Source organism: Pan troglodytes, chromosome 10, assembly GCF_028858775.2.
Source record: "Pan troglodytes isolate AG18354 chromosome 10, NHGRI_mPanTro3-v2.0_pri, whole genome shotgun sequence".
Lineage (NCBI taxonomy): Eukaryota > Metazoa > Chordata > Mammalia > Primates > Hominidae > Pan > Pan troglodytes.
Window position 1 is genome coordinate 103,742,282 of NC_072408.2, and position 12,829 is coordinate 103,755,110.

The window sequence follows — 12,829 nt, forward strand, 5'->3', positions numbered from 1 at the left end:
GATGATGTTTGATGTTCCTGACCTCACAGCATGATGCGAAAGAAAGATCATGGGTTTTGAAGTAGGTTAGTGCAGACGCCTACTCTTTGGGTTATTTCTCAGCCTGAGCGCGTTTCCTGGCTTGTAAATCGCATGTAGGAAACCTTTCCTAAATCCACATCCACAATAGTTTCCCTTATTATGGGTCTTCGTGCATCTTATACCTTTCATTATCATAGTTTCACTTTCCATTTAAGTATCTAATAACGTCAGCTTCCTATAGTGGACTGTAAGCTCCACAAGGCCAAGGACCACGAGAATTCACTGTACCCCTGTATCCCCAGGCTAATCCATCACTGTACACCCAAGAGTCTAGCACAGTGCCTGGCACACAGTAAACAGCAAGTGAATGACAAAGAAGCAGTTGGCAGTGGCCGGAGCTCCGTCGCTGGGGCGTGGAGAGGGCCGCCCCGGCCCGCAGTTCCCGCCCTGGCACTGGGATAACTTCCCCCGCGGATGCCCAGCGCCGCCCTCACCAGACCCTCTGTACCCCGACTTCTGTCCGGCCAGAAGCCACAGCCGCACGCAGCGCCTCGCCCCGTGACGTCACTCGGGGCGGGACTTCCGGCCGCCGAAGTTTAACAGTCCAGGCGGGAGCCGGAAGCCCAGCGCGGAGCCGGCCGCGGCCCCCTGTTGTGTTGCTGCGGAGAGGTGAGGTTCCGGAGGCCCTGAGGTCAGCGGTCCCCCGCCCGCCGCGTCCGTGCACCCTCCCGATCCTAAGACCCGCTCCGTCCCCCTCAGAGGGCGGGGCGGCGGTCCTTGGGCTTTGCGCGCCCGGAGCGGTTGCTGGGCGGGGGCGCGGCGGCGCGCTGGGCTGGGAAGTGTCCGGGGAGGCGCGGGCCGGGGTCGCGCACCTCCCGGAGCCTTGTGGGGTGTGCTGCCTCCGAAAAGTTTGCCTCGTCTCCACAAGTCTGTCTCCTTTTTTGTCAACCTCAAGTACTTTTCTTTTGGCAGGTACTTGGATGCATTTTACAGGTTAGCCTCAGTTGAGCTGTTGTCCTGCAAGTAAAGTGTATTTTTGGTGATTGAAAGTTGGAGAACTTTCATTTCAGCTGAGTGGTGTAGTTGAATTGGTTCCTGTAGCCGCTGTCCCTAAACCCAGGCCGACGTTACCGCCTTGTGTCCTGACTGCTAGCTTTCGACGGGACCGTCTTTGAGGGACTGATGTAAAGTCTCTCCCTTAATGCTCAGTTCTTAGAAGACCGAGGTAGGTGGGCAGATGGTCCTCTTCCCCGCCCCGCTTTAAGAGCCGAAAACAAACATTAAATCACCCGGCGAGTTGTGTTTCCTAAGTTGGAGCAGGTCGTTTGAACCCAGTTTTTCTGAGCCCAGGCCTCAGTGATCTACCCACTACACCCCGCAGCTCACCAGGCCTGGTTAAGATGCAGTTAGACACAGCTTGCAGTTGTGGTTACAGGGCTTAGAGATCGCTTTTCCAGCAATTCACTAGTTGTTCCTTGACTTGGGAACCAAGGGGGCACGTGTTACACATGTTTAAGGCTCCAAATCCAAACATTGTGTTACATCTCTGCAGGTGACTTTAATGGCTTTTAGTAGCACTGTATCGGATGAATGGAGCATAAGGAAGCACATGAGTGAATTACATTAACTTTTTGTCTCGAGAATGAAACGTTTCTATAATTCTGTCTTTAACTTGTCCTCTGAAATGGCTTATACTAGACGTAGGTGTGCTGTTGTATTGGTGACTCGGGGACCTGCCTGTGACATCACTAATGCTGTGCAGTAGTCTTGCACTTTCCATGCTAGGAAGGTGTGGGAGGTATAATTCTGTGCCCTCTCCCTTTCCTTTTCTCCCATGTACTTTTGAGCATCTTTTTTTCTCACTTATCGTTCATTACTACCTGTTGCTCTTTAAAGTGCCTGCCTAGAGCAGCTTCTTTGCCTTCTGTTTTCTAGACTTCCTTGGTTTGTGAAATCACCTTGTTAGAATTACGTGTTTCAGCTGTATGCTCTGAATAAATGATTGAAGGCATCGTAGTCCAAGTATTGGTATAGGGACTTAGTGGCATCTCATTTGACCATATTGCTAATTTTAGAGTTTTGGAAAAACTGGTGTGACTGGATTCTGACCTGCAGAAATGCTAGTTTATCATACTTTTTTTTAAAAATTAGGAAGTTACTTATTAGTAGTTATTTGTTGTGAAACTGCTGTGTGCCAGGAATGTTTCAAGACTCTGGTGTGGGGAGACAGACATTATAAGAACAAATAAAAATTTCAGATAGTGGCTGGGCACGGTGGCTCACGCCTGTGGTCCCAACACTTTGGGAGGCTGAGGCGGGCAGATCACCTGAGGTCAGGAGTTCGAGACCAGCCTGACCAACATGGAGAAACCCCGTCTCTACTAAAAATACAAAATTAGCCGGGCGTGGTGGTGCATGCCGGTAATCCCAGCTACTCGGGAGGCTGAGGCAGGAGAATCACTTGAACCTGGAAGGCGGAGGTTGTGGTGAGCCGAGATCACACCATTGCACTCCAGCCTGGACAACAAGAGTGAAACTCCGTCTCAAAAAAAAAAAAAAAAAAAAAAAAAATTCAGATATTAGGAAGTGCTATGAAAAAAATGAAATCAGGTATTGGGATATAGGGTAAACTGGTAAGTCCCTTACCAGGTAAGGAAGGGACTGCGTTAGCCAGGGTGGTCAGGAAAGGCCTTTCATAGGAGGAAACATTTGAGCTAAGACCTGAATGATGAGAAGTAGATGACCATGGGAATCTGGGGAGAACATCTTAGGCACAGGGAGCAGCAAATGAAAAGACACTGAGGTGAGAATGACTTTGCCTTTGCATGAGGCAGAGAGAAGGCCAGTGAAAAGAAAGAGGAGAGTTACATGGGGGCCAGGACATATAAGGCAGGCTAAGGAGGCTGGATTTCATTATCATTACTGTGAGGAGCCACTGGAAGGGTCAGCTAAGAGAATGCGACCTGGCTTATGTTTTAGGAAAATCACTTCAACTGCTTTGGTGACTGCACTGTTTGGAACAAAAATGAATGAGTTAGAGCCACTTGTTTTAGATTAGATTTTGACCTTTTTTTGAGTATGTCTATTCTTAAATGTTTTTAAAATACATTGTTTTAAACTATTTGTAGGCGCAGTCATGCAGGAAAACCTCAGATTTGCTTCATCAGGAGATGATATTAAAATATGGGATGCTTCATCTATGACATTGGTGGATAAATTCAACCCACACACATCACCACATGGAATCAGCTCAATATGTTGGAGCAGCAATAGTATCCTTTAAAAAAAAAACACACACACAAACCGCTTATTAGGTTAAACAACCACTGTCAATGAAACTTTTGCATGTGCCTCATACTGAGTAATGTATTTTGCATTGCTACCAAGGATAGATAACGTAAAATAGTAATTTACAAAACAATATATCATATGAATGCACTCTGATTTTATCTGTTGCGTTCATTTAAAAAAAATTTAGTTACAACCCACTTCATTTGAAAACACTGCTATTAAAAAAAGTATATTCTGTCTACACCATAGAATTAGTTATCAAAAATTTCTTATTGAACCAAATGGAATAAGGTTGGTAGTTGTGGAAATAATTCCAAAAGGTTTTGGAATGAGTTTTTGCATCTACATTTGGGTATTTGTGGATCTGAACTGAAAATTAAAGGCAGAACTTGAAGGCAGAAGCAAGTTGGGGAGGAGATAAAAAATTGTCCAATATCTCCATCTTACTAATGTACTCTCCATATCTTCCTTCCTCTCTGTGTGTGTGATGAAAATTACATTTCCTAAACAGACATAGTAAAGTTACCTAGATTGAACTTTTCTAAGCTTTTTATGTTTCTGATTGACACCTTCCCTGTCTTGGTGAGCTCCTCAATGTGGATAAAATAAAATGAGGGAGTGAAGACTGTAAACTAGGGTTTCTGAACCCTGTGCTATTGACTTTTTGGGGCAGAAAATTTGTTGTGGACCTTTCCTGTATGTTGTACCACGTGGAGAAGGTTTATTGGTCTTCACCCGTTAGGTACCAATAGCCTCTAGTTGTGACAACCCAAAACGTTTCCAGAATTGCCTGAATCACTCCCAGTAGAGAACCACTGCTGTGACCACAGTGCTACTATCACCTTTTATATGAAAATGTTTTATGTAATTGGTATGTTAGAAATTTTCTTTTGTGAAACTCATACGCTATTTCTTAACAAAGATTTAACATTTATCTGATTTTTATCAACACCAAAGTATTCTACTTTCTGATAAAAAAATCAAAGCTTTAAAATGTGACTGGTTCAGGAACAAAAATATTAAAAGTTTTATATGACTTACTATTCTTGCATGTATATAACAAGAAGGACAAATTTTCTTACTGAATTAAATTTACCTCCTTATCATTCCTTGATTTTGCAGTAAAACAAATTACTTTGGTACTCTGTTAATCAAACTCATGGTGAAGTGACTACATTTTTGAAGGACTTTCCAGATGTGTAATAGGGAAAATATTTTAAAGAGAGCGACAAGTATATGAAGTTGCTGTTCTCTATTTTTAGATTTTCATTATGTTTAGAGCTTAATTTTCCCTCTTACTATATAAGAGAAAGGTAGCAATTTGTAGTAAGATTATTTTTTGGTTGACTTTTGTTTTAAGTTTTACTAGGAGTTGGCATTTACTGATGTGCTACTTAATAGTCTAACAACAAAACTGATGTAGCTATGAGATAGTGTTGTATGACTTTTGGAAATTGGTCTTACAGTTTTCTTGCATGAGCAGATGTGTACTGAAAGCCTTCATACAGTCTTATTCTTAATAAGGCTTTGATCACTTCCATGGAGGTTAATTACTGAAGAACAAGGAGTTCCCAGCCTTAGCAACTTGGGGTCCACATAGTATAGATTCCAAGAATGGGGTTAATGTGAGACACCAGAGAGATTAGTTTTTTGTTTCTTGTCCTTTAACTTACGTTCCTCACTTTCTCATGATTTCTAAAACTACAAGAGAAATAAAAAAGAAATAGATTACCCACCCACATTATGTTTCAGTCCTTTTTTTTCTATATTCTAAGGAGAAAAGTAGTGGTAAACAGAGGAAGAAGTCAAGGAAAGGGAAATGGTTTTTCTCGCTGTGGTAATATCTAGGTAGAAATGATTTGATTTGCATCATGTATCATAATAAAATTACAGTCTATGCTCTGTTTACAAAATACCTGAAAGTTATACAGAACATTCAAAAGTTAATGCAGTTAGGGATTCTGAGTGTCTAATTAACTTTTCTCCATTGCTTTTACTCACAGATTTTAATTGCTAAAAAGCACAGATGTAAACTTCTGATATTTTAATTTGTTATGGCTCTCAAAATCAGACTCTTATTCTTAGTTATATTATTGTATTTAATCATTTTAGTTTTAAAATACTAACTGTTTTGTGTTTACTGATTGTTCCACTTACAATTCATGTAAAAGGAGGTAAATAAAATTACATTTTATTTAAAAATTAAAACTCATAACACAATTCCTATTTAACCATACATATTTATAAAATATTTGCAAGTTACTGTAATAGTCATTCTTAATTTAAGATTGAAACATTCTATCACAAAAATTCATGTTCTGGGAAAATATCAGGCCTTTTTTTTTTTTTTTTTTAAATAGAAAAATAGGAGACTAGTGTGGATGTTTGCTTCCTAGTTTAGATTGTTACCAAGCACTAGGTTAATAAATATCTTGAACAGTTTCTGTAGATGAAAAGGTTGGTTGATATTTGCTGATGCTGCTTTTATCATGCTCTCATTCTTGAAGGATAAAATTAGCCCTTCTGGCCTACTCTTTGAAAACAGAGTAGTATTTCACGTGGGTTAAATAGCTTTTGAGTGATAGCAGAGCCAGAAAGAAGGCTAGTTCTTCCCTGCAGTAGTAGCAAAGAGAATTAGTCTTAGTAATTATTAATAGTAATGTGAGCCATTTTTGAAAGCTACTCTGTAAGCTATACTCATTGCTTGTCTTCTTAGTGTGTTAGCTTTTATAATTGCAATTCTTATAATAGTCTAGTGCTATAGATGTTCATGGATTGTTTGATGCTCCATAACTCCTCATTTAGATAACTTTTTAGTAACAGCATCTTCCAGTGGCGACAAAATAGTTATCTCAAGTTGCAAATGTAAACCTGTTCCACTTTTAGAGCTTGCTGAAGGGGTAAGTGATTTTTTTTTTTTTAACTTTTAAAAATCTTAGTTTTGCTTGACTGGCAATTGCTTATTGTGGTGCTTGCGACTAAATATAAAGGTTTTTAAAAGCATTATTTTTAACTTAAGCTCAAAATAATATAGTAACACTTAAAAATGAGATATGTGTACTTACTGAAGTATTTTTAGGTAAAATAGTTTTGAATATAGGGGAACAATTGAAGACTTGAATTTTGTTGACTAGGCACTTCATTTCTCCATTTTCCCTCAGTGGGAGAGGATCTCTGTTGCTGCTATTTTAGGACGATATCCCACATAGGTTACTAGGTTGACCTGAGCATATAAACTCTAATGACACAGCACTGCTTTACTGATCTTGGGCTCAGGACCATCAGAAACAGACTCACAGCTGATGGTAGCTCTCTGCTTCAGATTCTGTCCACCTGTACTGAGGGGCCTGTCTGAGCCTCCCCCATACTCTCCTTAAACAGGTTGGCTTTGTCAAAATGAGCTTAGGTCGCAGGGCGTTTAAATGAAGCTCTCACTACGTACTGTTGCCTTATCCTTTTTTTTTTTTCTTTTGAGATGGAGTCTCGCTCTGTTGCCCAGGCTGGAGTGCAATGGTGTAATCTTAGCTCACTGCAACCTCTGCCTCCCCGGTTCAAGCGATTCTCCTGCCTCAGCCTCTCAAGTGGCAGGGATTACAGGTGCCCACCACCACGCCTGGCTAATTTTTGTATTTTTAGTAGAGACGGGGTTTCACCATGTTGGCCAGGCTGGTCTTGAACTCCTGACCTCATGATCTGCCCACCTCGGCCTCCCAAAGTGCTGGGATTACAGGCATGAGCCACCACACCCAGCTTATCCTTTTGTTTTATAAGTTAATCCCTCTGATTAAGGATAATACTGGCTTCTTCATTTCTAGTCACACACTCTTTGAAAGCCATTTCTTTTTTAAATAAGATAAGATTTAAATAAAAAGATATGGTAGTTGATAGCTTTTTTTTTTAATTTCAAAGTTTTTCTAGCAGATCTTAAATTCTTATGAATTGTCATAATTTTACACACTGGGATAGGTAAAGTAGCCCAATTAGAAAGAAAACAGCAGGACAACTGAATAAAAGCTCAACTAATTTAAAGAGGACTCATGATTTTTATCAATCCTCTCCTAAAGGTATCCAGTGGGATTGACCTGAACTTCAGTTCTAACCCACAGATGTTGGAGACTGGGACAGAGGGAACATCTGCTAACAGGAGAAATGGAGTTTGAGGCACTCTGTTTAACCTGACTTAAGCAAAATCAAGGCATAGAATGTCTTGGTCGATAAAAGGCAGACTGAAGTCTTCAAGAGCAGGCAAAACATCTTAACCATCTTTGGATCTTTGTATCCTAAGATGTTCAAAAAACTTGTTAATGTCAACATCAAAACAATTTCAACTTCTACTCTACCACTATATATATGTACTACTGTTATGCATTATGCCTTAGAATCAGTGAATCAGTATTTGGGAGCTTTTTTTTAAAGTATAAAAATAACAGATGGTATTTACAAGTGTGACATAATTCTGAGAGTTTTGTGAATATTCCAAATTAGTTGCTATGATTTTTAGCCCTCTTTCCCACAGTTAACAAATTGTATCATAATGCTGTTGGATAAAAGTAAGATTAGTTGAGTTCAAATTTTCAATCTATTTTAATTTAGTTATGAAAATATTTGCAAACATTGGCTTTTTAGCTTTTACTAGTAATGTTTACAGTAACATATTAATGTGCTAATAACCTTTTTGTAACTTCGAAGTCCTCTTACTCGTGTATTATTTGAAGCATTAGACCTTTTCTACTTGAGAAAATAAATTATGATCTTAACTGATTTTAAAATTTTAGAGTAGAACTTTAAGTTCATATTTATTTTCTTTGATTTTGCATTTCACCTCTTTAAAGTAGAATGTACCTTTGCCTTGCACCTTGAGCAGTACAGGATTCCTATAATAACCACACAATTTCCATTAATTATTTAAGTTCATTAGTTGCATTAATAATACATTATCATAAAAAAGACCTATCAACAGGGTTAGCCAGCTCTAAATATAATTTTTATTTTGAGCCCTTAAGAGTAATTGTAGTTGTTGTGATGATTGGAGTCCCAATATATTGATCTTCAACGGACACCATCTTTTTCTATTTTATTTAAAGGCTGTTTTGATAGTTCTTAGCAAACTGTCCTGATTTGCAGTGACAACCAGATTCTAAAGCTTCTTAGTCTCCCTCAACTAAAGTCAATTCCTAGAATGGTATCTGCAGGAGAATTACAGCAACTATACTGAAACATTGATGTTGTGTGCATCTTGCTATTTTTATATGTTAGTTGATACTCTTGGTCAAAATTTTAGAGCTAGAAGGAACCCTGGGGTCCACAGAAGTGAACACAAATCTATTTGATTTCCTTGAAGCATTTTTGACCCCCTTAAAAGCCATTGGATCCATGTGGAAGAAAGACAGTAAGAGAGTGGCTCTTTAGTACAAGATTAGCATGTTTATAGTATTTGAACATGCAATGGGGGAAGGGCTAGAGGAAGGGGATCATATGCACCCTTTAAAGAATCTCTTTTGAGCAGAAGATATTTCTGAGAAGCATGGATTCTCAAAGTAAGAACAGTAGATCTAGTCTTCACCTTTCGTTTCTCAAATGCAGAAACATAGGCTCAGAAAGGTGAGATGATTTGCCTAAACCTACATAGCTTGCCTTTTAACTTTTATTGAAGTCATGAAGTGTCTCCTTTGAATTTGAAGAATCCAAGGATGCACTGTGGAAGTTCCAACTAATGTGACTTCGTAGTTCATCTAAAGGTTACATAGGAAAAAAATGCAACACTGTTCTGTGTAGCATAGTTACTGATGGCACCACCAAATTGGTGACACTCAAAGATACTCATTGAGAAGAACTTGACAACATCTGTATTTTAGGCATTCTATAAAGATGGAGCATGGATATGGGCCTTGTGCTAGTGAAACTGACATTCTGGCGGGGGACAGGCAGTAAACTAGTAAACAAAAAATACCCAGATATTGGTAAGTTATCATGCAGATAACTAAAATAAGATATTGTGATAGCAAGTTACATTAGGTAGCCACTGGAGGTCCCTTGAAGTGTGGTGGCACTTAAGTTGATATCTGTTGACCAGAAAGTCTTCCAAACAGGGTTCAGCGAATTTAGCTTTCTAGGCAAGGAGAATAGCTGTGTAGAAGCCTTGAGGCAAATATAGGGTTGTATATTTAAGGAATGGAAGGTCAGTATGGCTGGAGAATTAGTGGATGAGGAAGAAAATGGTAACAGATGAGGTAGGGCCCAAATAATAGGACTTCGAAAGCCAGGTAAATGTTTGGAGTTTATTCTTGGTGTGATTGGAAGCCGTTGAAGATTTTTAAACAGGAAGGAGACATGATCTGATTTACATTTTTAAAGTCCACCCTACTTATGAAGGATGGAATATAGGAGAGCAGGAGTGGAAACAGGGAAACCAGTTAGGAAGCTGCTGTTGTAGTTTGGTAAGGCTTGGGTTAGTGTTAGTAGTAGCTATAGATAAAGGGGAGCCCATGTGGGATTCATTCTTGGGTTGGAGTTTAGAGAGCTTACTGATAGATTGGAGGGGAGGGAGAACAAGAAATCAAGGGTTATTCTGGGTTTTTATCTTGAGAAACTGGATGGTGTCTTTACAGAGATGGGGAACAGTTGAGGTCAGGCTTTGATGACCTGATGTCTGAGACTTGGTCTCCTTAACAGGGAGATTTGCTGGAAGACTTAGGGCAAGTATCTTGACTTCTTTAAAAAAAAAACTTACCCCATCGGTAAAATGAGGGCTGTACACTGGAAATTCTTTTAAAGTCTCTTCTATTTTTAGAATTTTTGAGCTGGGGATTGATTTTAATGTAGGATATTCTGTGGAAATACAAGAGCAGGCTTTATCAAGGGGAGATAGGATGGGCAAACAAGCCCTGATGGGAGACCAGGACTGCCAGTGTTTTCTAAGCTTCCTGTGTCATCACCGGTCCACAGAAGTGAATGCAAATCTATTTGATTTCCTTGAAGCATTTTTGACCCCCTTAAAAGCTGTTGGATCCATGTGGAAGAAAGACAATGAGAGAGTGGCTCTTTGGTACAAGATTAGCATGTTTATAGTATTTAATTTAACCAATATTTATCATATGCTTACTAAGTGTTGGATGAGACCTGAAAGTCAGCTCTGGGCTCTGTTAAATTAAGGTAACTTTTTTTTTTTTTTTTTTAAATAGCAAAAGCAGACATGTGTCAATTTAAATTCTACATCTATGTATTTGGTAAGCGGAGGCCTAAATAACACTGTTAATATTTGGGATTTAAAATCAAAAAGAGTTCATCGATCTCTTAAGGTAAGCAATTTAAAAAAAATCTTCACGAAAAAATGGATATCTTAATGCATTTAGAGTACTTACCAAGCTTTTATTTTTGAGCTTTTATGATAAAAATAAGAGGCTTCAGAATTGAACTAAGATTTGTTAGGGAAAATAAAGGTGCTACTTAGCCAAAAACTTGTTTTTATGTCTTTTTTCTTACATGTATAGCATTAATGCATATGATCAACATTTAAAACTTTTTTCTTGTTTTTTCATTTAGTTCTACTCTTATTTGAATGAACCACTTCACTCATTTTTTTCTAAACTATGGTTTGTGGTCATCAGGGATCTTTCCTTAGGGCAAGGTGGAAAAAATGAGAGTTGTTTTGTGATGATAGTATTCAATACAGTAATCAGAGTTGGGTCAGCTTTTTAGTTACATAGTATATTTGGCTGCTCTTGTTTGTGTTTTTTGTGTGTGTGTGTGTGTGTGTTTGTATTTTTAACTTGGTAATATTTTGTAAACTAATTTACTATTTACAATTAATGTTTCTTTAATAATTAGCTTTTTGTAGTTTCAGAAAATAAAAATATTCAGCACAAGAAAGTCTGGTTTTTTTTTTGGAATTCTACTTTTCATTATATTGTCTTTTTAATATTTAGAAGTTGATCTTAAAATTAATTTTTGTCTTAAAAAAGTTTTAATATGAAAAATATAAACATATTTATATCTACACACATACACAGAGGAAGAACTTTCTTTAACCCATCACCCATGTAAGCTTCACTTACCCCATCCCTGCATGGCAAAATTTGATGATTTTTTCCATTTTCAGCTTTCTCAATTACTCTGGATGGTTTTCTGTCTTTTCCGTGTGAAATTCGTAATGTTTAGCTCCCTCATTCATTCTGTTAATGAATATTTTGACTACTTGTGATAGTGGGAAATCTAATCTTTTACCTTTGGATCTCTACAGTCCTCTCCCTGGTGATTAACACAATTTCTGGCACTTAGTAGGTTCTTAGTAAATGTTTGCTGAATGACTTATTCTCCACAGTTGAAATTAGGAAGACACCTGCCTCTTTATAAAAGTCATAGAAATTACATTGGACCCCATGTTCTTAATTTCCCAAATGGGAACGATACCCAGAATGTCTGCTCTTCCTTTTTTCTTTTCATCAAACATTTTTTCCTCAAGATAGCAAGTGTTCCTTGGTTTTGGGAAAGGAATAATAGGTAAAGAAATCTCTGAAAATACTTGAAGGACCACTTGAAAAAGTTGTAATATAAGTGGAATATCATAGCTACTATTCTTGCTATTACATAAATAATTATTAGATACAGGGCTTAGTTTGTTTGTATTATTGAGATATGGCATCTTCCTGTTAAAAACTCTTCTCCCAATTTTGGTCACTTTTCTCTCCTGCTAGACATCTCTAATTTGATGTTGGAAAACATAGTCCTTGTGAACTCAGTTTGTTTAAAACCTGAAAGTTTTACTTCCTCAAAGTGTATTCCTAATTGGATTTGAGAGGCAGCCTGGTATAGTGGAAGGAAGAGAGGCTTTGGAGTTTGACATGGAATTGAATCCTGGCCCTGTCACTTAGCAGTTACGTGAGCTTGCGCAGGTTTCTTAACCTCTCAGTGTCCTCATGTACTTCGTTTATAAAATGGGCAAAATGACCTTGCCCCTCAGGCTTTTCTAAGCATTAAATAATATGTAAAGCTCCCAGCACTAGCAGGTTCTCAGCAAATGGAAGCAGCTTCTGTTATCTCACAGATGCCTTGCTCATTTGTTTTTCCCACTCCTCCATTTTGCAATGTCTGGTTTCTTTCCCCTTCCCATGATTTTTCTCTTTTCTCTAAGGTTGAACTCTAGCTTTATGTCTTCCATAAAGTTTCCTCTGCCAACTTCATTCACAGTAGCTCTTTCTCTTTCCTCTGACACTTTGCCTCCATCATTCATTTAGCATATTCTCTGCCATTTTTATGTTAAAGCGGAAACTCAAAATAGTCAACTTGGAATACCTGATATTTGTCAGAGGAAGTGAATTCTTTAAGGAAGACATAATGCCATGTAGAAAATTACCTGTCCATAATCTCTCTCTCTCTCTTAAAGTGCCTGGACCATTTTTATCATTATTGAAAATAATTCTCTGTATATTTGAGGAAAATGTTAAAGCAAATATTAGATTGATAAATACATAATGTATGGTATTTACAGAAACATGAAAATGGGCTGTTCGAGGATTAT

At 38.3% G+C, this 12,829-nt stretch overlaps 1 protein-coding gene across 16 annotated transcripts in view; it reads left to right on the top strand.

The window, feature by feature from the left end:
- Positions 1 to 429: 429 nt before the first annotated feature.
- The window catches only part of NEDD1 (NEDD1 gamma-tubulin ring complex targeting factor), a 71,624-nt gene continuing 59,224 nt past the window's right edge, over positions 430 to 12,829 (top strand). For 3 of the 16 annotated variants that reach the window (XR_001708205.3, XR_008538324.2, XM_016924022.3), the window contains exons 1-5: positions 594 to 690; positions 994 to 1,014; positions 3,150 to 3,293; positions 6,118 to 6,212; positions 10,494 to 10,610. Coding sequence is in view for 7 of the 16 variants with exons in the window: in XM_016924022.3 (XP_016779511.1) it covers positions 1,002 to 1,014; positions 3,150 to 3,293; positions 6,118 to 6,212; positions 10,494 to 10,610 (369 nt within the window). In the remaining 9 variants the exon portion in view is untranslated. Of the gene's footprint in view, positions 691 to 993; positions 1,247 to 3,149; positions 3,294 to 6,117; positions 6,213 to 10,493; positions 10,611 to 12,829 lie in introns of all 16 variants that reach the window. The other 13 variants (XR_008538325.2, XR_008538326.2, XM_016924021.3 and 10 more) reach the window with 8 other exon arrangements.